The sequence below is a fragment of the Pholis gunnellus genome, assembly GCF_910591455.1.
Source record: "Pholis gunnellus genome assembly, chromosome: 2".
NCBI classification, from domain to species: Eukaryota; Metazoa; Chordata; class Actinopteri; order Perciformes; family Pholidae; genus Pholis; species Pholis gunnellus.
In genome coordinates, this window is record NC_136536.1 from 7,702,729 (window position 1) to 7,729,183 (window position 26,455).

The following is a 26,455-nucleotide window of genomic DNA, read 5'->3' on the forward strand; positions in this document are numbered from 1 at the left end:
TACGTGCAGTAAAAGTGAAAAATATTAACGGCTTGAAAAGTGGCAAAATAAATGACAATTTTTGTTCAGATTCAAAATGTCAATGCATTTGATCATTAATTATTGAAAAACAAAACAAAAAGCAATGAAAAAAAATAATCCGTTCCAGTGTGAATAGTTTAAATATGAGAGTTTTCATACTACAAAGTCATGATTGGCACCGTCACTCATTAGCATCTCTTGATCTTTCTCTCAAGCAACATATAAATCCTCCCTCCATCGATGGGATGGTTAGAATATTATTCTAATCTCAACCCTCCAGCAACATAAAACCAAACACTTGTATTTGGAGCGGTGCATACTGTAGGCTCAGAAAAGGCCAAGGGCGCTAAAAGTCAATAAGGAAACCATCTCTGATTTCAACCCGTCAGTCAGGACGTTCGTCCCCCTCTCAACACACACACACGACATTATCGTTTTGCAAGGCAGTTCATCCTATAGACATATTGTAAAAGGTAAAATAAATCATATATTAATTAAAACTATATTACATTAATTAGCATATCTTTCCATTTAAATTGAAAAATACTCAATTTCTGTACGAAATGTTAATTTTGAACTCATTTCTGATTTTAAACTATCTAGACTCTTGCATTGTGTCGTCAATCGTGTGAAGTTTAAACCCCCCCCCCCCCCCCCCCCCACCCGCTCTGTGGAGCCTAGATTTTGGCTCCACACATGCCACCAGGTTTAACTTGTTCATTTATACCATCATCTCTCTCTCTCTGGCAAAATGTAGTCTTGGTGGGGGAAATGGTTACAATAAATAATACTACCGGCTTAGGCTTTAGAAAGACAAAATATAAAACAGCAATTTTAATTATGACGTCCCCAAGATCTAAAAATCCAGGAACAGTACTTATATAATTTCCATCAATTTGCAAATACAGCAATTTACAGTTTGCACAAAGAGTTAAGTTGTATCTCTCATGAATGAAACATGAAAAAAAAAACAATGTAGCATTTGTTTATACATATATGTTACCTGGTTGTCACACAGTCACTGACTGATCATAAATTAAGGGGACGTGGAAGGTGGTTGTTCTTGTCTCTTATGTTCACTTGGGGTCCTCGATGGTGCCCGAGCTAAGGTCAGTCATTTTGGGATATTTCACCTTCTTCTGGTCCAACTCATTCTGTGCCCACAGCAGTAACTTCAGGAGTTTAGCCAGCTTGGGCGTCGACTCCCTGTTTTCATAGTCTAGCACAGCTTGGTTCACCTCACTCCACACCTGTGCATCAAGATAGTTGTTTCAGTCAAAATCAACACATTTCTTGCAAAATTGCATTTACTATGTTCAATCCAGTAGCCTGGATTCAATTTACGGTGCAACAATTAACAGAACTAATAAATATTATGCGGTTGCCCGTTTGGTAAATCGAACTCTGGTGAATTTTGGCATCAATTCAAAAGTCAAACTACTATTTAATCCATTTGCTGATTGTAAACTGTTGCGATTTTATAAAAAAGCTAACTGTATAAGCAATATATGTATTTATGTGACTCAATTGGTAAACATGGACACATGTAACCATAACAGCAGTATGTTGTGTTCTTGTCACAGTGATGCAGGATGACAGTCCCCAAAACGGACCAATCAACGGGTTTCCTCATGCTCACAGCTTTTGGTTTGTTAGTAAAAACTTAGTGTGAACACAAAGCGGAACAAACTAAAAGGCATGTAAGCTCAGACACATCAGGACAAAGAGGCATTGTGTAGTGTAACACTCAGGGATGAAGACAATAACGTTTACTTTGTCTTTTCTGCTTGGTCCGAAGCTGGATCGAATGAACCGAAACTTTACGTGTGAAAGCACCTTAAAAATAATATTTCAGTCTGATTATCCAGCTAAGACCCGCCCACCTTTTGCCGCTGCATCATGTTGAGCAGGTCCCCAAAGGGCGACTCTTCTGGGTTGTCGAAGGCCAGAAGGGCTAATGTTCTCTCCATCTCTGTCAGACACTCGCGGCTCTCCTCCCCCTGCTCAGCCAACTGTGTCTGGGCAAACTCCAGCGCTGACTCAGTCTCCCTTAGCCTGATTAACTCAATCAAATGTTGCTGCTGCAACAGAGGAAACAAAAAACAAGTACAAGCAGTGAATGTTGAAGTTCAAGCTTTATCGAGAATCTAATTATTTTCCTCTTTAACTAGGAAAGATTACATATGCATGACCTGGATAATTTGGTACCCAACTACTTTCAATTTACAGGAGGCACACCCTAAAATTAGAACCGCTGGTGATCATTACAAAACTCTGTGCAAATGTACCTGCAGATGAAAATACAAGTATCGATTGGTGTCGAGCAGCTCTGGGTGTAGGCTGTTGATGAGTGCAATAGCTTCCTGTATCTGTCCCTTCAGGATCATCTCCCTGATCTTTATCCTTTCATCCAGAGAGTCCAGGTCCACACTCGGCTCGATCCCAGACTCCATCCGAAACTTCTCTGCAGCTTCTTTGAAACCCTCTTGAAACAGATAACAGGCAGAGGCAAAGACATTAACGAAAGCTATGCATGATGTCTTTTGGCTTGAGCAAGTGGCACAAATCACAGTCACTGTAGTCGAGCTACATGCCTCACCTGTCACCAGGTAATTCATAATGAGCCGATTCATGTCCGCCCTCTGTATGTGAACATTGTTCAGTTTGTCCATCCATTCTTCTTTTGTAATGTCTTCTGGCTTTTCAGCATAACTCATCATTGGGATCCTGGAAAAGGACGAAAATCCATTGAAAACACAGCGAAAGGTGAGCAAGACTGACACAGCTTGGTCACAGTCTGTACCTACACGAGCAGTAACGTTGCAACCGCGCAGAGATAGATATGAAGGTTTTACCGCAAACATAACACTGGCATTAATGCTTGATTAATAACAAAACACACACGATGTGCGTGAGCTTAAAAACGGAGTTTAAGCGCTTTGCTAGCGTCACAGTAAAACACAATAATAATTTGCAGATTCTCCGAGGCTTCCAAAACAAACCCATTTCCTCTTGGGCAACAAGCCGTGGCTAGTTAGCAGACTGTGTGCGTTTACACAACTCACCGTGCAAACACGAGCTCCGGCGATTATCCTCTTCGTACAGCCGTTAGTAGACAACAATCACAACAGAAAGGCGCAGTGTCCTCTCAGGGCTTTTAAGAAGAAAAGTGTAAAACGCAGCGTACACAGACAAGGTTTTCAGCGGCTAGCTAACTAACCCAAGCTAATGTGATAAACCTCGCGATAGCAGCGTCGGCCCCGCGAGCTCTGCGATTGGCGAAGGCGGTGACGTCACCGTTGCCGAGGAACAGTCAGTGCAGCGGATGGTCAAATCTAATCTATATAACGACATATATATATATATATATATATATATATATATATATATATATATATATATATATATATATATATAAAGTTAAATATATAAATACATATATATATTTAACTTTATTGTTATGTTATTCTGAAATGGGCCATACTGTCATAATGCTAATACTTTTGTACTTTTACTTGAATAACATTTTGAATACAGAAATTTTACTAATGTAAAATATCTGAGTAGTCCACCACACTGTATATATGTGTATATATATATATAGTAAACAGTTAAATAGTTAAAATACAAGTACAATGATGAGACATAATGGAGATGTTTAAAATGGGACACCCATATTATGCGTTTGGGAACATGAGAATAGGGAATCAGATAGTATTTGAAATGTATGTTTACTAACATGTCTCAATTTGAATGTATTATACAGTAACATTCACAATCTACAAAACTCCTAAGACTAACCAAAGACCCTAAAAACCAATTAACCTAACCCTAACTGCTAAACAAATGCAGATGTGTCCAGACACAACGGGTTGACTGAAATGTTTAATGAAGATATAAATATGAATTTAATGCCATGGACCTCATAGTCAACAGATCTCAATTTAGTTGAGCATGTATGGGCAAAGCTGGATTACCCAACTGGGCAAATTGGGCTTTGGCCCCAGAGCAACCAACCAGACCATCCTTCATAATGTCACTGCAGGCATTCCTCATCTGTCCTCGTGTGTTGCCTTTTGGTCTGTTGGTCAGACTGCGTTTCCTCTGTAATGTAATGTGATTTTATGTTGTCATGCTTTAACTGCCTGCGCTCATCGTCTGCTTAACACTGTTTGCACTCTCCTACTTTGTATGATGCATTGTTGTCTTACTCTCCTTACATTTCTCCTGTTCTAATGTGTGTTTTATTGTTGCTTTAACCACTAATTTAATCTTACATTTGAAAAAAATTTGAAATTCTGCTTTAAGATCTATTTAATCAAACCTAAGTGGTCTTAATGTCATGATTGAAATACTATGTGATTGTTTCAGCAAAATTCAGATTCACAGTGCGGGTATCTGCACGCTTTTGCATCCAGCATCCTCATCCTGGTCGGTTGCGCATGCGCTTTTCGGTTCGCCATGGGGTGTTTGAGGGGAGGGGGCGGAGCCAGCGTACTGCTGCAGCTGTCCATGATTGTGTCGTGGGAGCCAGAGAGGGTTTGGGTACGTGCGAGATGCAGCCATAGTCACGCTACACTGTCTCAAAAATTGTAACCTGCTGGGATTGTCAGTGTTGCAGCGCATCACAGCCGACTGAAAGGTGAGCCCGAAAGGTGCATTTCGATCCTTTATTTGTCCGCGAGACACTGCCCCTTGCCCTTGAAAATTACTGCTGACGATCCATCCCTGGCTTGCATCAAGCACAGGCCAGGAAGCAAACCAACATGGATGCTGCGCGCTATACTGTGGCGGTGTGCTGGTGATGATGCTTGCAGAGATTATGCTCCTAGCATCGTATTCTCAGCCTAATCCTTCTGATAGACAATTGAAATCGGGATGCGAAAAGGGAATTTGACACACACTTGGCAGAGCAGACAGCTTTGGGGCGTTACAAATGTTGAAATAAGCTGTGCAGTGCTTCAAATAGACCAGTGGCAGTTCATCTGTATCACGATGACACCCATTTGGAAGCAGCTATGTTCTCAGGAATGACGTTATCCTATTTATTTGCAGCTGCTTTCTAAATCGTATTGTATTGCAGCATTGTAGGCTTGATGGATGTCAGTTACTGATTTCCTTGCAGCAGCAGAGGCGATCAGTGGTCCTGCCAAGATGCCACAGTTACAGTATAGCCATGTAGAAATTGAACTGGACAATTTACAGTGTGATGGTGCAAATTGCACTCAAAAACTAGTAATTAGTACAGGGAAAAATAATATATCCAGCATGTTGCCTTCATGGCTCTTTTAACCTTTTCCACCTATATTTCAAACAGTGCTGCGTATTTCCACACATAGCTGACCAGCTGTTGCCTGCAGTCACACAGGCCTCACTGTAGCTTACGATCTGATATTTTTGAACCTGATACAAACGGGTTATCTTAAGAAAGCAGGCCTGGCTGTGACTTGCAGCCCAATCAATGTTTTCTGCTTGTGTGCCCAGCCTGTGAACGTGAGGCATCATGGCCGAGCATCAGAGGCAGCGCTCTCTGTCCACCGCCGGTGAGTCTCTCTACCTTGTGCTGGGAGTTGAGAAGGTGGCCACGTCAGATGATATTAAGAGATCTTACAGGTGAGGCATCTCCCTCTGCGACTTACCTCACGTAATTACTACAGAATAAGTGCTGTGATTATATTCGTATTTGATTGTCTTTTTTTTTTTTTCTGCGCAGGAAACTGGCGTTGAAGTTCCACCCTGACAAAAATCCTGACAACCCAGAGGCAGCCGATAAGTTCAAGGAGATAAACAACGCTCACGCGATCCTGAATGACCCCACAAAGCGTAACATTTATGACAAATATGGTTCTCTGGGACTATATGTGGCTGAGCAGTTTGGAGAGGAGAATGTTAACACTTACTTTGTCCTTTCAAGCTGGTGGGCCAAGGTAAGACTGAGTTATCACTATTTGCTCTGTGATTTATTGTTATTTTTATGTTTCTTGCTCACACATTGACTCTTCACTTCCTCGCATTGCTTCCCTTCAGGCTCTGTTTGTATTCTGCGGTCTGGCCACTGGCTGCTACTTCTGTTGCTGCCTATGTTGCTGCTGTAACTGCTGCTGTGGCAAATGTAAACCACGACCTCGGGAGGGCCAGGACCAGGAATTTTATGTGTCCCCCGAGGACCTGGAGGCTCAGCTGCAATCTGATGAGAGAGGTGAGACTGAATCACCTGTGTTGCCGCTCCCCTTTTGAATTCGTCAACAGGAGGAGTGGAGGAGGCTGAAAAATGTTTCTGTTTGTCAAGCAGAGGCTGGTGGTGACCCTATAATGCTGCAACCATCAGCAACAGAGACAACCCAGTTAACAGCGGATGGGCACCACTCCTATCACACCGACACCGGCTTCAACTAAACCCCCCCGTTCCCGTCAAATCCTGGCCTGCGGTCCTGCCTGCTTCCCTGCTCCACCTCAGTGAGATGTAAGAAAGGGGCGATCCTTTCCACTTCAGAAAGAGTGCCGTGTGGAGGAGAGGGACTAGTAAGCATGGCCCATGAAAGGAACTAATGAAGTCACATTCCTTACACCCTCTCCCTGATTGGTCCACAACTTATTTCCCCCCCCCGTACAAGACGAAAAGAGAAACAACCTAAGTTTCCTTTTGATCTCTTCTTTTGTATTTCTTGGCCTTTAACCGCACAGGTCGCCTACCCCACTTTCCCTCTCCCACACTTTGCATCATGGTGTAGCATGCACTGTTTATAAAACATGGTCTCCAGATTTTCTTTAATCTTCTGCAGCATTTTTCCTTTGCAAGACTTTATAATGTCGGTGCATCCGTATGTGCAATATATTCAAATGAGTACGGTTCTCACGGAGGAGGCGGAGGGGTGACGTTTACGTGATATTTTATGCTGAAGGAAAGGAGAACCACGGCTCAGGGAGGAGCTTAGAGAGATGCGTTTGTTTGCTAAGGTGATCGGTGCCATCATTAAACCCTCGAGAACAGAGTTGTCGTATATTAGTGCAATTTCCACTTCTGATTCGCAATCAGTCCTGTTTTAGTTGAACATGCCACCTGCCATTGTCAGACCTGCAGTTTGTCTTTGGCGCTGTGTTCGTTTGTCTGTGGTGAGCTCCCCTGAGAGTTTTTAATAAGAATCATGAGGTTGTTCAGGCACAGAGCTTTATTTGCAGACATTTGTTTCATAAAGGCCTGCTGGTGTAACATTCTTGTTATTAATTAGTATTGGCTTTCCATTCCTCTGCCTCAGCTTTATTTCAGCTTGTCTTTGCAGGATGGAGACTACTTTCCTGTCTTTCCTGCAGCACTGAACAGGTCGTCATGACCGTTATTGTCAAGGTAATTTTTACGTTGGTTCAACATTACTTGCATTGCACTATTGCATCTATTTATGGCCGTTTTCAGTCCAGGTGGATTAGTTGTAGTATGTTGGTCTATTGTTCTCAACCAAACCTAACAAGAATATTTGTGTCATTTTGTATTTGTTGCTTTTTTCGTCCCATCAGCAGTTACATCTGATAGATTAAAAAAAATTGACATTGAATTTCAGAAATTAGAGGCTTCAGCTTTAAAGGAATCTCATACAAAGAAACCCGGATAATTAACATTTAAATTATGTAGTTTTTCATCAGTGGACGAAATTTTGAATTGCATTCGTCCAAAGTTAAAGGTAAGCATCTAGGTTATTTTGGTAATATGATGCCTTGCTGCTCTTTTTTTCTTTTTGTTTATAACGATAGCAAACGCAATTTATTTCAGGACCGTCACAACTAATTGAGACTGAAAGAGATTCCTTTAATCTAATTGTTGCAGTTATTTCTGTTTACTTATTGATCTTAGCGGTGTATATGAAGCCAAGGAGCTCCATCCAGGTAATCCGGTCGGTCCTGATGAGAGCTGTCAATATAGGGAGAAATAACAGATCTCTATCAGCAGCTTGTTCAGAGGGTGACATGTTTTTAACTCTGAGCTGTCTTGAATATGTGAAGTAGTTAATGTGCTGTGGAAAAAAGAAAACATGTTACACTCTTTATAGCTGGGAAATAAAGCTGACTACAGAACATCCACACGAGGGATATTTTAGGTAGTGAAGAATATGATTTGCGTCATGTTTTTAGTCCTTGTGTTTTGAACTGAAGTCTGATGACATATTGTCGTACGCTGTAATCGTTTATCACTGTTGACTTTTTTGAATCCATGTAGAGTAAGAAGCTCGTCAGGCATATCATCTGTGAGCTCTCTGCTACAGGCAGCTCCAAGTAAAATTACTCTCGATTTTTTCATACTACTGAATTTGCGTACATTGTCACAGATTTGCAAATTGCCATAAATTGCCATGACCATCTTTGCCACATTGTCGGTTTCATAAATGCTAATAATGTGTTTCAATGGTTTACATTAGGTGAGCTCCTGTTGCCCACCCTCTGCTATTAACGGTATGGATGTTGACCTCTGTGGCCCTTGTATGATGTTTCCTGTAACCCTTGATGAAACATAGATGTTCCTGTCATGGCTTTTTCATAGAGATACTGAAAGATGCTACTGTAAATGTTCTAAGTTGAATGCACTGTGTGTTTGAAAAAAAACTATAATGGATCAATGATCAGGAAATGACTCCACAAAAAGACAACATAGTATATATAGTGAAATGGTTATATGATGCATTTTTGGAATTGTATTTATTTCATACTTGATGATGGCTATAATTTTAACTGGTATGGTGTTGTAATGTAACCATTCAATTTAGCAAGGAATGGTTTAATGGTTAAGATCGTTTGTACATACACTTCGCCCATATAAAGTATAAACCTTAACGTTTATGTTGTAGCATGGTAACTGTGTGTCTGGAAGAAAACAAGTGGTCATTGATCTGATTTGCTGTCGTTGAATAAATGTTCCTGAACATGTTGACTTGTGACCCTCAGTTTTTTTATAGTTTAGAGAAGGTTTCAATCTTACAATTACTATTTTTAGCACAAAAACACAACCGAATGGACTGACAACATTTTTATTTATTTATATATATATATATATATATATATATATATATATAAACTTAAGTACTCAAGTTATAATATTAAGATTAATATTAAATCTTCATCCTAAGATGACATGCTGTAGATGTGCTGCTGTTTGCTGTTTATCGTAGTGTTACATGATGCTCTAACCAGATAAAACAAAAAGTAACTTTTGGTTGACTTGCTGCGAGACGAGACGTTGCACTCACTGAAGTGTAGTGGCATTTGTTTGCCAATAGATGGAGGCAAGTCTTTGATTTGACCAATTAATTGTGGAATGCTCATTAAATATGAGAATTTACACACACAAAAATGTTTATTTTATTTGACTCCTTTCAAATTGTAAACCCATTTAAGTTTTTACTTTTTTAGGTTCTACTACTTTACTTGATTATTTTAATTGTATGCTACTTTACAATTCTACATCTCAGAGGCAAATATTGTAATTCTTATTTCACTACATTTATTTGACTAACTAAACAGATTAATAGTTTAGATGCATATCATCTTAGAAAATACAATATGTTGTTATAGATACCCAACAGTATATAAAGTACAGTAAAATACTTCAAGTTAAATAGTTAAGATGAGTTCCACCTTCAACTACAACATTGATGTGTCACAAAAATATTCAGTAGTGAGAATAATCCATTATTATAGTGTATTGTAACAATGACAAGACCCATTCTGTCTGTTCAATACTACCTATATAGGCCAATATACTGTATGTATGGTAGTGTAAGTTAACTTTTTATACTTCAAGTAAATGTTAATACCTATGAAGTAAGATTCTGAATGCAGGACAGTATTTCTACACTATGGTATTTGTACTTTTATCTTTTATTTAGACACTAAAGGATTTGAGGATTTCTTGTTACGTACTTTGAATCTCATGCATGTGATTTCTGAGCTCATAATATATAGGCAAATTACATGCTTAAATTTTGTTAGGCCAGCCAAATGTTTATTTAATCTTGATCATATCATAAATATATTGATGGACATAAAGTTTTGTGCCTCATATTTCTCATCTTTGATGTAATGACCAGTGGTGGAGTGTAACTAAATACATTTTACTAGTGTATTTAGGCTACTTTATACTTTAACTCCACTACAATGTCAGTGGGTAATATTGTGCTGTTTACTTCTCAAAATTGTTCAGACACTGACAGGGGCCATTCTGCAAAATATACTTTAACTTTTGATAATTTAAGTAGGCCTACATATTATATTGCAAATGCTTCTATATTTTTGTATTGATTGTAGAACATTAGCGATCAGTTATAGGCTCAAAATTCAGAATGTTAATACAGACTATAAATCAATTCTTAGATATAATAATCTGTATTATTGTGGATGAAGCTACCCTGCAGTAATGCAGTTAGATTTAGCTCCATGTTTACCAGCTGCTGAAACAATAGCCTTTATATTATTCTAAAAAGTGTTCTTCTGCATAATCAGTACTTTAGGTATTCTACGTATATATTAATGCCTTTGAATGCAGAATTTACACTTGTAACAGAGTGTTTTTACACTGCGCCATTGCATGACATCCCACAACATCAGTCCAATGACCGCCTCGGTGATCCTGGCTGAGACTTCCTGCTGCTCCTCTTTGAGTTGAGCTGTTTGCATGGTGACATCACAGGAGGCTGCTGCTAGCTAAACAAGTCAAAACACTCCCGGAGCTGAAAGTGAGGCAGCGATGAACCGACCAGGTAAGAACCATCTCACAATTGATTTTGTTGGTACCCTAAAAGTCTTTATCACAAATATCTCGGTTAGTTTTAGTCGGCAAGCTAACGTGTGCGTAGTATGTTTGTGCTTCTTTCGACGCTGGCTAACGTTAGCTCCGCGTGCAACAAGTAATGTTAGCTGTTAGCTTCAGTTAGCTTGAGTTAGCTTCAGTTAGCCTCAGTTCAGCACTTCGGACAGCTCCGAATGTGTTGACCGTTACTGACCTTTACTGATACTACTGGTATACATTCTGTAGTTTTAAACGTATTTGACAATATTAAAAAGTGTGCAACAATGATATGCTTTGTCTATCTATCTAATATTTTTAGGTTATCTGATATTTTCTCATGGCCTCTTTAAAAACCTTTCATATTTACATTAATATGTATTGACCCACATACTGTAATCTAAGGTTATCCTATATATTAGTGAGATCTACATTGTTCTATCTATCTAAATATAATTTTTTTTTTAACGATCTGCTTTGTAAGGTTTTGATGGGGCTTCATCATCCATGAGCTTCTCCACAAGGATAACAGAAAATGGATACTCGGACTCAGATCTAACAGAGGAGGACGTATGCAATCTACGGATTGAACTTGCAAAGGTTATGCAGCTCTTTCGGGCTATTAATCACTCAAGGTAAATATATTTAACAGTATCCGCTCACAACTTGTCTCTCTGCTGATTTAGCTGTTTTGTGTGTTTCTAGATTGAGGAAGAAATTCAGACATTGAGGCAGGTGCTTATGGTCCGAGAAAAATATGCAGCAGACATCAAGAGGCAGCTGGGTATGAGCCATCTCAGTAACATCAAACAGAACCTGTCCAAAGGCTGGCAAGACGTCCAGACCTCAGCCCCGTAAGTGCACTTGTATCCTCTTAAACATTGTTTAGACTGACATTTTGATTGTACGGTAAGGGCTGTTGGATGGTTAAAAACTCCACTACATACCTCTATAGTCTTACCAGGCTTAACACACCCACCGCTCCTCTGGCAGACCATTTGCCACGCATTGTCTTACTTTGACATGCTTACATAACCATGGAAAGCACACTAATGACTGTCGTGCGCTCTGCCTTAAGTCGGGGGAATAATCGTACAAGTTGTGCATGTTCTGCTCTCGTTTCAGATATCTCTCAGCCTCGGCCACTTTGGAGGACATCAGCAACTCCAACATGTGAGTGTTGGTCATCACGTTTGCATTATATTCGTAAAAAAAAACAACACATTTCTACTGCATTTCATGGCGCAGGGTCCTCCCAATGGTTTGTCCTGTGCTCACATGTTAAAGAGGATTCTTTTCTAAGAAACGAGTGATGGGATTTTCCAGCTTGAATAGGATTGGTGCCCTGTTAATAGCCTTACAGCCTGACTTAGTACAAGGAGCAGTTGTATTAACAGGTAATGGCAGGACTGGCCTGAAGCGTTTTAAAAGAGAGTGAGCAGCCTTCTGCAGCCACATGGACCGAAGCCACTGACGTCTATGAGCCTGTTGTTAACTGTTTAATTTATGTGGTGAATGTGTGTGAATTCATACCTTTGTGCTCTCTGTAAGTGTGTGTTGGCAGTGTTGTGACCGTCCTCCATTATTCCTCACTACTTCTTTCTACCTGTAGATATATGAGGACACGGGAGAGTCTCACTCATGCAGGCCAGGTGACATCATCTGCTCTGTCCAATATGGGCGTGACCATCACCAGGAGACTGGCAGACATGAGGTATCCTCGGGGTTGGCCCAGCTACTTTAATCATTTTCCAATTTTATTTGTTAAAAAATAGATTTAAAAAATATCAAACTCTGCATGTTAATAGTGCCGAAGCTACCGATGAGGTGCCTGGTTGGAAAAGCTGTCGGCTAATGCAGCCAGGTAGAGGGACAAGCAGGAATCCATATCGCAAACTAATGCATTTAAAAAAGACAAAATAATATAAAACCAGGTTTTTGGCTTTCAGAAAATGCTTTGCAAGAACATTTTTTTAAAGCACTTGTATTCCCACATGTGTACTGCTTGTTATACATGTGTATCTCTGTCTACTTGGATCTACTATGTCAGATCTAGAACTAAAACACTATTTCAATTCATTGTAGTCATCTATATAGGGACACATCATTTAAGATAACATTTCATTTATCATATATTTTAGTTGTTAACAAATCCCATGAAAAGACCAAAACCAACATTAATTGATCTTCAAGTTTGCCTTAAAGTGTCACAGTGTCTTGTGTTTTTGTTTAGCCAGTCAGCACTTATAATCCAATCCCATTAGGACATCTGGACATCATCAGCAGTCGCTGATCAGTCTGTTGTTTTCATCCAACAACAGAAGCTGGTGTGACGTTATCTGTGTGTTTGTCTTTATCTCAACAGAGCTCTGCCTCTTCCGAGCCCACCACGGTAAGACTGAACTGAGCTCATTGTGGTGAGGCTGAATGGTCTGAAGTGGGTGATGAATGAGTCCCTGTGTGTGTGTGTGTGTGTGTGTGTGTGTGTGTGTGTGTGTGTGTGTGTGTACTGTATGAGTACAAGTACAAGTAGCATTACCACAGTGTGAAATTACTCTGTTTCAAGTAAAAGTAGTCATTATTCAGAATGTCCCATTTCAGAATAATGTATTATACCACTGGATTATAATTATTCATGTAATAATACATCATAATTTATTACTTGATTTATATTAATAATCTGAATCTGCAAAATAACTAGCAACTAATGTCAAATAAATGAAGTGGCGTAAAAGTAATATTACAAGTACAATATTTAAGTATTAAGTAGCTTCATGTGGAAATTCTTAAGTTAAGTACAAGTTCTATACCTCAAAATTGTGCTTAAGTACGTGAATGAATGAATAGACATTATACGGTCTGTGTTTTTATAAGTGTTCAACCTGCCCGGGGAGATTAAAATGAACTCATTAGCTAACTGTCGCATTTACACTGACGTGGACACTGAAATGTTGAATGTGCATTGCCCCTGGTAAAATAAATACATGTGTTTACTGATTTTGTATGATGTCTTTAAGCTTTACATGTCACTTTTAATGTTAAAACTTCATTCTCTCTTCTGCCTCTCCAATGTGACACAAAGCGCCCTGAGCCACACCATGAGTGTGCCGGCTATGAGGTAAAACATCACTGCTGTTCTTAAATACTAATAATTTTATTTGCCTGTTCAAACACAGATGATTCAAGATCATATGTGTCCTGTGTAATTTGTCTCTACGTTTGTCCGTAGACATTCCTCTACATTCAAGTCTTTTGAGGAAATGGTCGGAAGTGTGAAGGTGAGTTTGTGGAAACAGCAGTCACAGAGAGCTATTACTGCGTATGTTACTGAGCATTGATCACTCTCCTGTCTGGATCACACAGGACAAGGTGAGTGGCGGTCTCACAAATAACGGGGACACCTCTGGGTTCGAAAGAAGATCCTCACGCACATGAGATGGACCCTTCCGATCCCTTTTTGATCCCTTGTCTGTGTTAATCTGTCCACTGTTATTTATTGTATTAATACAACATGACAAATAGAATGTATTACAATTGCAATGTACAAATATTTTAAACTTAAATGTAAAAATAGTCTTTTAATATGTGACTATGTTTTATTTCTGTATGTTGGATAAATGTAATGTGAAAGTTATTTATTTTGACGTGCAGTAAACCCATCTTGTATTTGCAATATGCATTCATTGACATTAATTGTGACATTTACAAAAAGAAGTATTTTTGTACTTTAAGATTTTTCAATTAAAGTCAATTGAATGGTGTATGGTCTATTGTTGTAATTTAATTTAATTACATTGGTGTACTTAATTTAAGAGACTACTGCCACTGGTGGTGGTGGCCTTATTCTATATCGAGCCTCTGGGTGGCGCTAGAGGCTTCAAATATGTTAACAGTAGGCTATGGAAAATCCCTTTTACTGCATGTAATCCACTTTTATTTAAATCAAATACTACTACTTCCAAAAGAAAAGGCACTGAGATATTCCAAGATTTATGGAGGACTAATGCAACATTAGTCACATTTCTGACCTCTGATTGTGAGTACTTGCAACATTTAGGGCAGCGGCAGCCATTATATAAAATGTCAAAATGAAGATTATGAGAAAATGTAAACTAACAAGGCAGGTTGAATTATGCGGCTAATCAGGAAAATAATCGTTCCCTGACCGGGAATCGAACCCGGGCCGCGGCGGTGAGAGCGCCGAATCCTAACCACTAGACCACCAGGGAGCGGCACGAAGTAAAAACATGGAACAATATTCGTTTTTTGACTAAGGTGAGATGAAATGGATATAATTTAGACAACAACCCATCTCAGCAGCTTTCTAACGTTAGCTACCATTAGCTGTTAGCTAGCTAAGGTGGCGTTTTGTCCGTCAGTCTTTAACATCAGCGGGTTAATTTAAGCCTCCCCAAAGCTTCCTTTTGTCTGATGTCATCGAGTTCCCGTCCTTAACCGAGCACAACAACCGCAGGTTCTGTGTCCTCGGGCTGCCACAGGCCCCGCCCCCCGTGCCACAGCGACACACGCGGGGACAGACCCCTATAAAACGCGGTCCTCCTGTGTTTTGACAGTGAGGGGTCGACCGAGAGTTCATCCACAAATGGGCCATTGTAACAACTAGCACCTCTTCTGCTTCAAGCCATCCGCACCGTACAACCGCATCCTGATCTTACAGGTAGGTCAAAATAATTACAAGGTCTACTTTTGTGTGTTTAAACATAAACTAAATATGTTTGATCTTGTATTTCTTTCACAACGCCTGACTTATTCACAAAATACTAAAAATAAAATGTTTTTATACTATTCTTAAGTAAGGATACCTGTCAGTTACATCCACAAGTGTTCTTTTTTAATATGTGATTAACTTAATCTCAGTAAAGACATGCATACATTTTATAAGCACATGCAGTAGATAGACCACTATTAGTGAGAACAATTTTCCTTTAGGGTATTGTATAATGTGTTTATGCGTGTGCTGCTGCTATGAAGTCCTGTTCTTGTCTGTTGAGGTTTGTTCCATGAAATCCTCAAAGCCACCTGTGGCTCACCTGGTGCTAAGCTTCATAGTTCAGCTTGTTCTCAAGGCTGCTAACATATATATATATATATATATATATATATAGTATGACATACATGTGAAATATGAAATACATGCACAAAGGAATAAATCAATCTTTAATCTTGCACATTTTCTATTATTCAACACATTTTGTTGCACTTTGAATACAAAAGTTACGCTTATTCCTTGGACTTTTTTTGCATTAAAACAATTGGATAGAGCCACCTGTACTTTCCTGTGCTAGCTTGGACGTCTGCTATACAAATATGCCCTCGGTGGTAAGAGCACATGTTGTTTGCTTGTAACTTCCATGGCCACGCTAGCCAGCTCGTGCACTAAGCTCTCAGAGTTCAGATAGACATACTCTGGTTATTTGAGTCATGGGAAACCGGATTCTTGGAAGCAGCTGCTTCTGATTCATCACTGACAGGAATAATGCACACAGAGTGCATGAATGCATGCAGCAAACGCTTCCCTGAGATGGGTCCTGAGTTCTGTTACTGCTGTCAATGCAGATGTTCCTTCTCATCTCACGTCTCCATTACCACAGGCCGTATGTTCGCACAGGGGTCTTTGGTAGATGCATTGCTTTTCAAAACAAGAGAATTTTGTGAAAACAACATACGCAGGTGCAATAAATATAGTAAAAGTAGCCTAATAATACCTGTACCCTCTATTTCCCTCTCAGGTATCCATTTTCCATCTTTGAGTGGTTTTCCAGCTGAGGAGAAAATGGCAGCAATTCCATCAACTGGCTCCCTCATCGCCACCCATGATTACTATAGAAGTGAGTGAGATGTGACTTATATGCATTTATATTGTATTCATGTCAGTGAATGGCAAGATGGCATGGATGGATTGTTTTTCATTCTACATATTCTGGCAGCTGGTACTCTCCCTGTGGAAGCCTGTTTTGTCTTTGATAAGATATAGATAGATGAGTTTTACTAAAACCAAATGTCTTTATCTTTTTTTTATTCCAGGGCGCCTCGGGTCCAACTCCAGCAACAGCTCCTGTGGCAGTGCAGAGTATACAGGAGAGGTCATTCCACACCCCCCAGGTATAAACAAAAAAAGACAATGTTTAGTTTTGAAAAGCAAAATCTCCCTGCACCAAACTGAGCTCCCGTCTAAAATAGATTATGTTGTTTGCAGGACTTCCGAGGCAAGATTCTGGCCATTGGTGGAGTTCATTTTTCTTTGCAAAACAGAACCAGCCCGGCATGCAGACTGGATCTGAAACTCAAAAGTAAGTGCAGTAATATGTAAACGTAACCAAATGTAAGTTAATCAGGTGCAGCGACGGTTGGTTCTGTAAACTAACCTTTCTTTGTGTTGCAGGAACAGAACCTACACGGTGGCCGACGGTCAGGTGACCTGCATCGCCAAGGAAATGGTTTTGAACAGACAACTCAGTGAAATCAGTGACAATGGAAAGTCTGAAACATCGAACCCTCCACCTACTTCTTCCTAGACTCCATCCCCAGCCCACCGCCTCAACTTCCTGCCCCCCCCCCCCCCCACCCACACCCCCCACACACCCCACACCGCCCTCACCCATAGTCCATCACTGGAGATGATGATGGTGTTTACCTTTTAGTCAATGCTTTTTCCTTTTTGCCCCTGTATAGTATATTTTTATTATGACCAAAAGTTAAAAAAAAAAAAAGTTTTTTTCATTGTATTATTCTTGTGACATTAAACTGTTAATATTATTAATTAAAAAAAAAGTTTACAGTCAACAATTACAGTGTGTTTTCTGATCCCACACAGCTGTTTTTAACCTTCATAGACTGGTTATAATAAGTACTTATTATTATAATTATAATGAACCTTAAATCTTCAGTGCTATTGTCACTTCTCTTCAGGTGACCCACACAGCAGAGCGGCTGTTGTATCACTCTGTCAGAGAACACTTGCAGCCTACTTACCAAACTAATCTGTTTAGCTGTGATATGATTAGCAACGATTAATTCCGCTGTTGAAACCGCTTACACAATGTTGCACCTGAGCTTGAATGTGGGCCAACAGCTTCTAGAAAAGTAAAGGTTTATGGTGTTCTTAGCACAATCACATTGAAATGCATGTAGGCCTATACATATTTTTGGTTCTCCAAATGTAAAAATGAATTAGGAAACAGAGGCCAAAATTAGCTGACCCAAACATTTCTGCAACACATTTCTGAAAGCAGGTCATTGGTCAGTTACCGCCAGCACCGACCGTGCTGCTGAGTTTGATGACCACATCCTTCCAGAATAACTGCACGGCATAAAAATAAAGCAGCCCCCATGCTTCTATTAAATCGTACTGGAATTGTTTTAAAGGACATAGTTTTGAATGCCTCAGCATATTGTTGTTAAAAAAAGAAATCAGTCTGTTCACGTGTGCTGCAAGGAGAGAGCTTATAATGCTTCCCTGCAGTCTGTGTGTGCAACATGTTGTTGGCAGCTTGTAGACTAAGCACTCTGTCAAAAGAAATACAAGTGTCAAAAAAAAATCTTTATTCACAAAATAATACTTTAACAGGGCCAGGTTTCAAAAGCCAGGGAGACAAATCCCTTGTAAAACCAAAAATGTGTTTAGGTTATTTTAACTTAAATTAAACATATTCTAATTACTGTGAAGACATGGGGTAGTGCTAAATGTCAAAAGGATCAATACATGCATTAGTTCTCTGAATTTATTTTTCTGTGAAGTGATACATTGGGAACATTTTGCAATGTGTACACAGACAACTAAGAATAGACCGAGCGGTTACAGTTCAGTTCTGTTGTAAGATAACCTCTCTGTTCAAACAGGAAAGTTACATATACTTCCTGTTTATGCAGCATTTAGAGCAACATGCTGGGACAAGCATTTGGTATTTAAAGGACCAAACCCATGATGATTCATGTCTTTAGACTTCTATCCATTTAAAAAGTACATGATCTGTCAGGCCCGTCCTCCAAAGCTGCACTATTTCTGGCAACGTATCAGAGAAGCACTTGGGTCTAAAAGTGTCCAGTGATCCGGGCCAAGCACAATCACTCCTGTGACACTTAAGCGACACAAGAGGCTCCCATCGTGCAGGTCTCTTTTTACGATCTCAGGGTTTCTCTGTACAAAGTTCAAAGAACACAGTGAAAGACCAATCCCCAGAATAACTATCAAAACAGCTCAGTTGCAATGAACAAAGAGGCCCTGGATAGAGGGTAAAATTTGATTTAACTGATCCCAGACAGTTTTATGAGGCCTGTGACTCTCAACGGAGCAATAGATGCCTTGCAGTCACGTGACATCTGAGGATCTTCTTTGTTATCTCCGCCATGTTGGGTACCGACGTTACACGTGCAGGTAGGCTAATGTTCTTCACCACCAGTGTCACTCATTTCTCACCGAGATAGGAAAGAACAGAAAATGTATTCAGAGAAAACATCGGTGATTGGATGCGATCAGTGCATAATCAGCTTTTCAGGCAACTAACATTGTCGGACACTGCCTGAATATTTTTTTTAATCTACCTAGTACACCTCCACTGATTGGCTCACACTTGTAAAGGCCAATGCCTTTAGGACAGGCTGAAGCTAGGCTGCTTTAATGTTCAGACTGATGTGCTGACTGATGCTCGTTCTACTACTGAAGATGCATGTGTGTCAGAGTTCAAGTATGGAACAGCCTCAGGATATATGCAAATCCTGAAGCGAGGTGACGTACACCTGAAACTCTGGAATCTCCCTCTGGAGGTGAGGGATTTCAGGAAGGAGCAAGCAGGGTGAAAGGAGCCATCGATCTCTTTCAAGCTGTCAACGTTTAAGGGTTGTTGTGTTGCCATAGCACACTGAGAAGGCGAGGACACTCTCCACAGTAGCTCTGTAAATAGCAATAGAACTCCCTCACCCCTCCGGAAATTTATTTTTGTTATTTATTTTTGGTCTTAGTGATGTTCAAAATCAGGTTCCCCCTACATCAGCCCTGTACCAGCTTCCAGATTAAGATCTTTAGCCAGTTCAGTTTGCATCTTTACTGATTTAGCAGGCTAACACTTAACGCTAGCTGACTTTAGCTTGCTATATTGTATTGAATTCTGTTGCTGCAGTTGTCCGTTGGCCCTTTTAACTGCTGCAAGCCATTTCTGATGTCTCTCTCCTTCTTTAGATAGTCAATGTGCAATATTAGAGCATTAGAACATTTTTGTTGTCATAGTCACATCCCACTGCACAGCATACGGAAGGCATGGTCAAGTTTGCGCTTGAGCATGCTTGAGTCTTGAACCCAATACGACGATGGCCAATGTGAGAAAAATGTGCCTTAAAAGAGCTCCTAGCGATGATCAGTGTGATACAATATGATTACTTGTTGAAGGCCAAAACCAAATAGAAACTTAATGAATGTGTGGTACAACAATGATGCCTTGTGATATGTCCACCTACAAGTAACAAATGAAGATAACTGGATGTTAGCTAGGGTGCGGCTCACAAGAACGACGGCTCCATTCCATTGCAGCTGCAGGAGGAAGATGCTGACTGGAATCCGGCAGTTGGAGAATCAGCCGATCGAGGGCACAGCCAATTCCTGAACGAGACGTGTTGGTGACATATGAAAGACGGTGGACTTTAAGGAGATACATAGCCTGAGGCTTTTCCTCAAAACGGGAGCTCTTTCGTTGACCATTAGACGTTGGCATTCTATATGAGACTATCTCACACAGAGCGATCCTGCACATGGCTCAAAGATAAATGGGGAATCTGGGGCAAAGGTATCGGGCGATGAGTATGACTCAATCCTACTCAGGAAGAGTCCAACCCCAGACTCCCACAAAACACACAGTACAAGTTCATCCTGCACAGATAAGAGGAGAGAGAAAATAACATCTAATTCTCAGTATTAGCAGACAAAGTGCATTGTTGCATAATTTCATGTTTGTCTTTTCAGGTAAAGGGCTTCAGACTGTGTGCAGGGGCTCAGGTGTCATCCTGTTTTTAGATCTATATTTGATCAGCAGCATGAGCAGACAGTGTGCACCATCGAGCTTGTGTGAGTTCACGTGTCACTGAAGGCCATTGAGTGTCAACACAAAGTCTCCCCATGACCAATTATCTCTGCAGGCCACAGTTGTTTATTTGAGTTTCTTGTCTGGATCAAATTTGGGACTTTTAAAAAAAAAACCTGGAAAACAGATTTAAAATGAATCTGATCTGAATGTGTGCTTAGGTCTTGAGCCTTTACTGGAAAGGTTATTACAATGGTTGTTTTAGTGAGCGCTCTATGGTCTTCTTTCCATAATGTTGTCAGACACTTAAAATAACAATTTTAGTGGACGTAAATTCGGGGTGAGGAGTTACCCCGGGTGATTGAATTGCAGCTCGTTTAGCGGCTTCCAGCTGTTGTCCATATTTGTCACTTGACACCCAACATGAGTTACCCTAGAAATTCAAATTTAAGGTATTTTTTATTTCATGCAATTTTTATTTCGACTTTACTACAGTTAAGAGTGAAATATTGCATTTCTGCATTTTACTCTTGATACCTTTTGCGTATTTTTTACAGAATACTGAATACTTTACCAAATTAAAAGACCTAAATTATCTTCCCACGACTGCTGATTAGAAATGACCAATCAGTATTTTCAAAATATGTTTCAAGCTATCATTGTAACTGTGTGTCATATAAATAAGAGAATAATGAGGTCACTGCTGTTGTGTTTTCACTGTGTGAGAATATTAACTTTGGTCTGCTGGAACAAGACGTTCTTTTACTCAGACAGAGAATCTGTGTGTGGAGCCAGCTGTAAGTCTTCCCAAAGCTGCATGAGTCGAGCCAAAACATTTGACTTCATGTTTTCATGTTCACCTCAGGACAAGGATAAGATAAGGATAAGAACTTCAGTGATCCATAAAACCTTCCTCTAGCGCCACCATGAGGTGAAAATGGTTTGATTCGTGACCCAAAACCTGCAACTTACCTTTCAATCAGACTGAGATATTTTTGTTGTTGTTTAGTGCGAATGAGCAGCATGCTAACAAGCTAAACTAGGATAATGAACATGGTAAACATTATGCCTGCTAAACAACAGAATGTTAACATTGGGTAAATGGTGTGAAAAGACAAACTATAGAAACACTCATACGAGCAGTAATGTACATATATTAATGTTTACTTTGTTTTGTTCTTTTTCAATCCATAAATGCACAGTTCTCCCTTTCACTATACTTGCAAATTGTGTGTATTTTTATGGATACAATGCATTTATAAAGTATTTTAATTTATTGAACCCGTATGCTAAAATCATTTAAATTCATTTATTTCACTAATCAATCTACACTCAATGTCCATAATGACAAAGTGAAACAGGATTTTAGAAATGTTTGCAAAGTTATATCAAAAAGAAAAGAACTGAAATATCCCATTGACATAAGTATTCAGACATTTAGCTCAGGTGTGTCCCATTTCTCTTGATCATCTTTGAGACGTTGCCACACCTTGATTGGAGTCCACCTGTGCTAAATTCCACTGATTGGACTTGATGAGGAAAGGCACACACCTGTCTATATAAGGTCTCACGGCTGACAATGCACATCAGAGCCGAGAAACTAAGCCGTGCGGTTGAAGGAATAGCCTGCAGAGCTCAGAGGCAGGATTGTGCTGAGGTACAGATCTGGGGAAGGATACAAATAAAACTTTAGTCCTTGAAGGCTCCCAGAAGCACAGTTGCCTTCATAAGTCTTAAATAGAAGAAGTCTGGAACAAGCAGGGCTCTGAGCAAGAGCACTCTGACTGAGCTCCAGAGATCCTCTGTGTAGAAACATCCAGATGAACAAGCATCACTGCAACACTCAAACTGATCTGCGTGTTATGGCAGAGGGTCCTGAAGGAGGCCTCTCCTCCGTGAAAGCCTGCTTAGAGTTTGCAAACAAAAAGCTCTTAAAGGACTCAGACTGCAAGAAATAACACTCTCTGGTCTGATGTGAACCGTTTTGTCATGTCTGGCGTAAACCAGGTGCCGCTCATCACTGCAGCAATACCCTCCCAATGGGGAAGCATGTTTATTAAATAAATTTGCCCCCCAAAAAAATCTAAAAACTTGTATTTGCTTTGTCATTTAATTTAAACCATGTAAGCATAAAGCTGTAACAAAACAAAGTGAAGGTCTCAATGCACTGTTAACCTACTCCCACTGCATTCAGCTGCCCTCTTGTGGACAAAGAACATCACTCCTGAAAACACTGAGCTGAAAACAACTTGTTTTTGCTCTGACACAAATATGAAAAAAGGAAACAAGTGAGGTCTCAGTTTGATGGCTCATCGCACTGTTTTATTCAATTACTGACATCTCAGGAGAAGAGGAGCGCCTTGGAGCTCTATTGTTGGTAAACCACTGGTGTTTTTTTGTTATTTTTCTTTTTTTCATAGCGTTGATGCAACACTGAAAAAGCGCTATTTCCAAACAAACACAGGTCCCTCATCAGTGATATGTAAGAGGCAGAGATAATCTCACCTGGACAGTTTTGCATGAAACATACAAATGAAACAGGTTCAACCTTTTCTTTTGTCTTTTTGTTTCACATATAATAATAAATATCCATACCTATAAACACTCCAAAAGAAATCAAACTATTAGGTCACAGGTACTGGAAAAAAGTTCCACTTTTAAATCACAATGATGAATGTACAAAACAATAGACGTCTCATATAAATGTTAATGGTTTTCGTTCGTCAGAAATCACTGGATAAAAACTAAACTTGGAGATTCAGTATTTCCTGAGGTTTATGGGTTCCCCTTAAAAAGGCCAGGAGAGGGGAATGGCTTCATGTTACCAAGGAGATATTACAACAGGTCAAAGTGTACCTTTCAGGGTACCAGTCGGGTTAAGGACAAGGAGTTTTCCCTGACAATACGGCCGGGACGTTAAAAGGTTCTGTGCACTTAATGTAGCATAATAAATGTACCTACACGCCACCGATCTCCATTTAGGCCACAATAGTATTCTAAAACAGTTGATTCAAGTTGATCCTTAATATATCTTTGCTGGTCCACTTTGAGAAGTTGTGAAGCTCCCTTTTACTTAAGATTTACCTTTTTTAAAATGCTGAAAGCCACCACAACATCGAGCCGACCCGATCCAGCTGTCACGGCACGCTTCATGACCGCATGACCAAGAAGTCAAAGAGGTCACGTCTGCACTTTGATGCAATGAAACAACAAAAAGGAAAATATCTGGCCAAATGTACACAGATTTAGGGTATAGGTGAGGAAAAGGAAATATAGCCTGAATAAAACACAAATGTATTCTGAAAAACTGTACATGTAAACATCACACTTTCACTGAGTCCAAAACCAGAGGGGGGAATACAAAGCTTCACACAGGTTTACAGTACAACCTCCTGCACAGAGCTACAGTCTCTTATCAGTGCAGGAGAGGCAACAATTGAAATAATATAAATAACAATAGAAGTAATACAGACCACCACCAAATGATAAGTTAAAACAAGCAAAGGCTAAAAGCACTTCGAATTTTTTTTTTTTTTACAGTGCTGTACCCACAGAAAAAAAGGTTTAAAACATCTTTTATCACTCTTTGTACAGCTATACAGTACATTTATCTGACCACTTAAGCAATCCACAAGCTACCAGGGCATTTTAACACCAATAGATTACATTGTCTAGTCAATACAAAGAGAAATTCCATTGGGCATCTTTAGAAAAAACAAAACAACAACATGACAACAAGTGGTTGTCGGTGATCACAGTAACTTCAGCACAAATGTTGCTCAGCGTAGACTTAAGACAGTTTACAAATCTGCAAGCTAATGTTTGGTTGTGAGAATGGGACAGCATGACATCACTGAGTTTGGCGTGAAGTGTGAGGATCTGCTGTGGCTGCAGTGATGAACGAGCAGGTTGGAGGAGACAAGGAAGACATGTGTGAGGACTCAGGTCCCACGTACATCTATGATTGCGTCTGTTTGAGCCATGAGGGGTGTTTCATAAAGCAGTTGAACCAGGCGTATTCCAGCTTTCAGGCTTAAGCTGAAGCTAAAAGCTTAGCTTCAGCTCAGGCTTAAACTGTGTTTTACAATGAATCGGTCAACCTTCACCGGATTAAAGTCAATGCATGTGCTTTTAAATGCACTGCAACTAAATCAAAGCGGTTGTGTCACTTGTACAAACCAAGAAATCCAACTTAAAACTGCAAATACAGATTTTCTTTTGGCCACTTGGATGCAGCGGAATCAAGCTGTGAACACAACATTGACATATCACTTTTTAAAGATGACATGGTGATTAATTTGTCTGTTTAAGCTCTGTTTTTGGTCTCCACCATGAGGGAAATATCTGTCTCTTTAGCTGCCGATAGCTCCACTATGTTCACCGGCAAGTCGCTGACTGTGTATGTCTGCAGTTTGGTGCTGCGCAGGTAGTGTACAGTGGCTTTTTGGGCACCCAAAAAAACGTTTCGCGTGATTTGCAAACACCCAAAACAATGTGCCAAAACTCACTTTAAAGTTCTGTAAAGCCGAAGGGAGCTGCAGATACAGGTGATACTTCTCTGTAGGTTCATCACTACGAGCCACTCCTCTTCATCAAATAAACCAGATTCAGCTCCAAACCAGCTTTATGAAACAGATTCATCCTGGTTCCAGTTGATAGGCTAATTTGCGACAGACTTTTGACAATAAGCCTTTCTGAGTCTCTTTATCACACACCCCTCTGCAATGAGTTCAAACTGAGCTCCAATAAGGTTTTAAAAAAAGAGCTATTTGCTTTTTTCATCCATAAAGCAGAATGAGAGCTGCTTCAGTCCTTTGTCATAATCAGTTCTTGCTATGTTTGAACTGAAGCTGATAATCCAAATGAGGTAAAGACACACTCAAATCACTGTTATGTTACCGTAATCCTGAGCTATAAAGTGCTTCCAAACTTGCAATAGTTAAAAATAATTTAAATGTAATGCATCCCAATCATGACATGGGAATAAAAATGAGAAATGCATGTAAATCCAACTCTAGACCAGCCTGGTGGTTGTGGTGAGAAATAGACTGATTCATGATAAATAACTGATAAATTTGATAAGATTTGTGATAAATACAGAAATATATCTCTCTAAACTTTGACTAATCAATAAGGTGCGAGCCACTTTTCGGCTGCTAGAAGAGTCATTGTCCTTGTTTGGAATGTTTCAGCCTACTGAATTAAATCTTCACAGATTGATGTGGTACAAACTGGGTCACTCCACTTATACACAAACGGAAAACCACAAACATACTGTCAATACCAACACTTACACCATCAAAAAAAAGGTATTAAAAACACACACACACACACACTTACACGTTTTTGTGCCGAGTGACTCACCATTAAAAGTGTCTGTTGTGAGACTGTGCTCTAGATCTGCTTTGAGTACTCTTGTGTGCCCTCAGACCACCAACACACACACACACACACACACACACACACACACACACGCACACACTTGCAGAAAGCTGGGAGAGTAAACTGTGATGCGATTACATCTTTTTCAAAGATTGTCTCTTGCTTCTTTTCAGACAGTGTGTTTTCAGACATGACATCTACGATGGAGATGAGAGCGAGGGTTTGACACAGCTGAGGTCAGAGGGGATGATAC

The 26,455-nt window shown here is 39.9% G+C and overlaps 4 protein-coding genes across 4 annotated transcripts; 3 read left to right on the forward strand and 1 right to left on the reverse strand.

Moving 5' to 3' along the window:
* Nucleotides 1-727: 727 nt before the first annotated feature.
* LOC306713138 (glucose-induced degradation protein 8-B homolog) lies at nt 728-3,236 on the reverse strand. The gene is made up of 5 exons (XM_079182747.1): nt 3,087-3,236; nt 2,621-2,748; nt 2,310-2,506; nt 1,905-2,102; nt 728-1,271 (listed from the first exon to the last, which is right to left on the reverse strand). Exons 2-5 carry the CDS (start codon nt 2,739-2,741, stop codon nt 1,098-1,100), a joined length of 690 nt encoding a protein of 229 aa, XP_079038873.1. The 5' UTR covers nt 2,742-2,748; nt 3,087-3,236; the 3' UTR covers nt 728-1,097.
* A 1,324-nt stretch (nt 3,237-4,560) lies between these two features.
* On the forward strand, nt 4,561-6,417 carry dnajc5aa (DnaJ (Hsp40) homolog, subfamily C, member 5aa; the record flags this gene model as incomplete). The annotated part of the gene is made up of 5 exons (XM_079168842.1): nt 4,561-4,663; nt 5,506-5,634; nt 5,735-5,948; nt 6,049-6,220; nt 6,314-6,417. Exons 2-5 carry the CDS (start codon nt 5,525-5,527, stop codon nt 6,415-6,417), a joined length of 600 nt encoding a protein of 199 aa, XP_079024968.1. The 5' UTR covers nt 4,561-4,663; nt 5,506-5,524.
* Nucleotides 6,418-10,750: 4,333 nt separating this feature from the next.
* LOC306708071 (tumor protein D54-like) lies at nt 10,751-14,224 on the forward strand (the record flags this gene model as incomplete). Its single annotated transcript, XM_079175763.1, has 9 exons — nt 10,751-10,763; nt 11,274-11,389; nt 11,495-11,643; nt 11,915-11,962; nt 12,402-12,503; nt 13,155-13,181; nt 13,872-13,907; nt 14,019-14,067; nt 14,153-14,224. 9 exons carry the CDS (start codon nt 10,751-10,753, stop codon nt 14,222-14,224), a joined length of 612 nt encoding a protein of 203 aa, XP_079031889.1.
* Nucleotides 14,225-15,316: 1,092 nt separating this feature from the next.
* ppdpfa (pancreatic progenitor cell differentiation and proliferation factor a) lies at nt 15,317-17,590 on the forward strand. Its single transcript, XM_079181386.1, has 5 exons — nt 15,317-15,467; nt 16,540-16,638; nt 16,835-16,912; nt 17,007-17,100; nt 17,193-17,590. The coding sequence occupies exons 2-5, from the start codon at nt 16,584-16,586 to the stop codon at nt 17,323-17,325; spliced, it is 360 nt and encodes a 119-aa protein (XP_079037512.1). The 5' UTR covers nt 15,317-15,467; nt 16,540-16,583; the 3' UTR covers nt 17,326-17,590.
* The last annotated feature ends 8,865 nt before the right edge of the window (nt 17,591-26,455 follow it).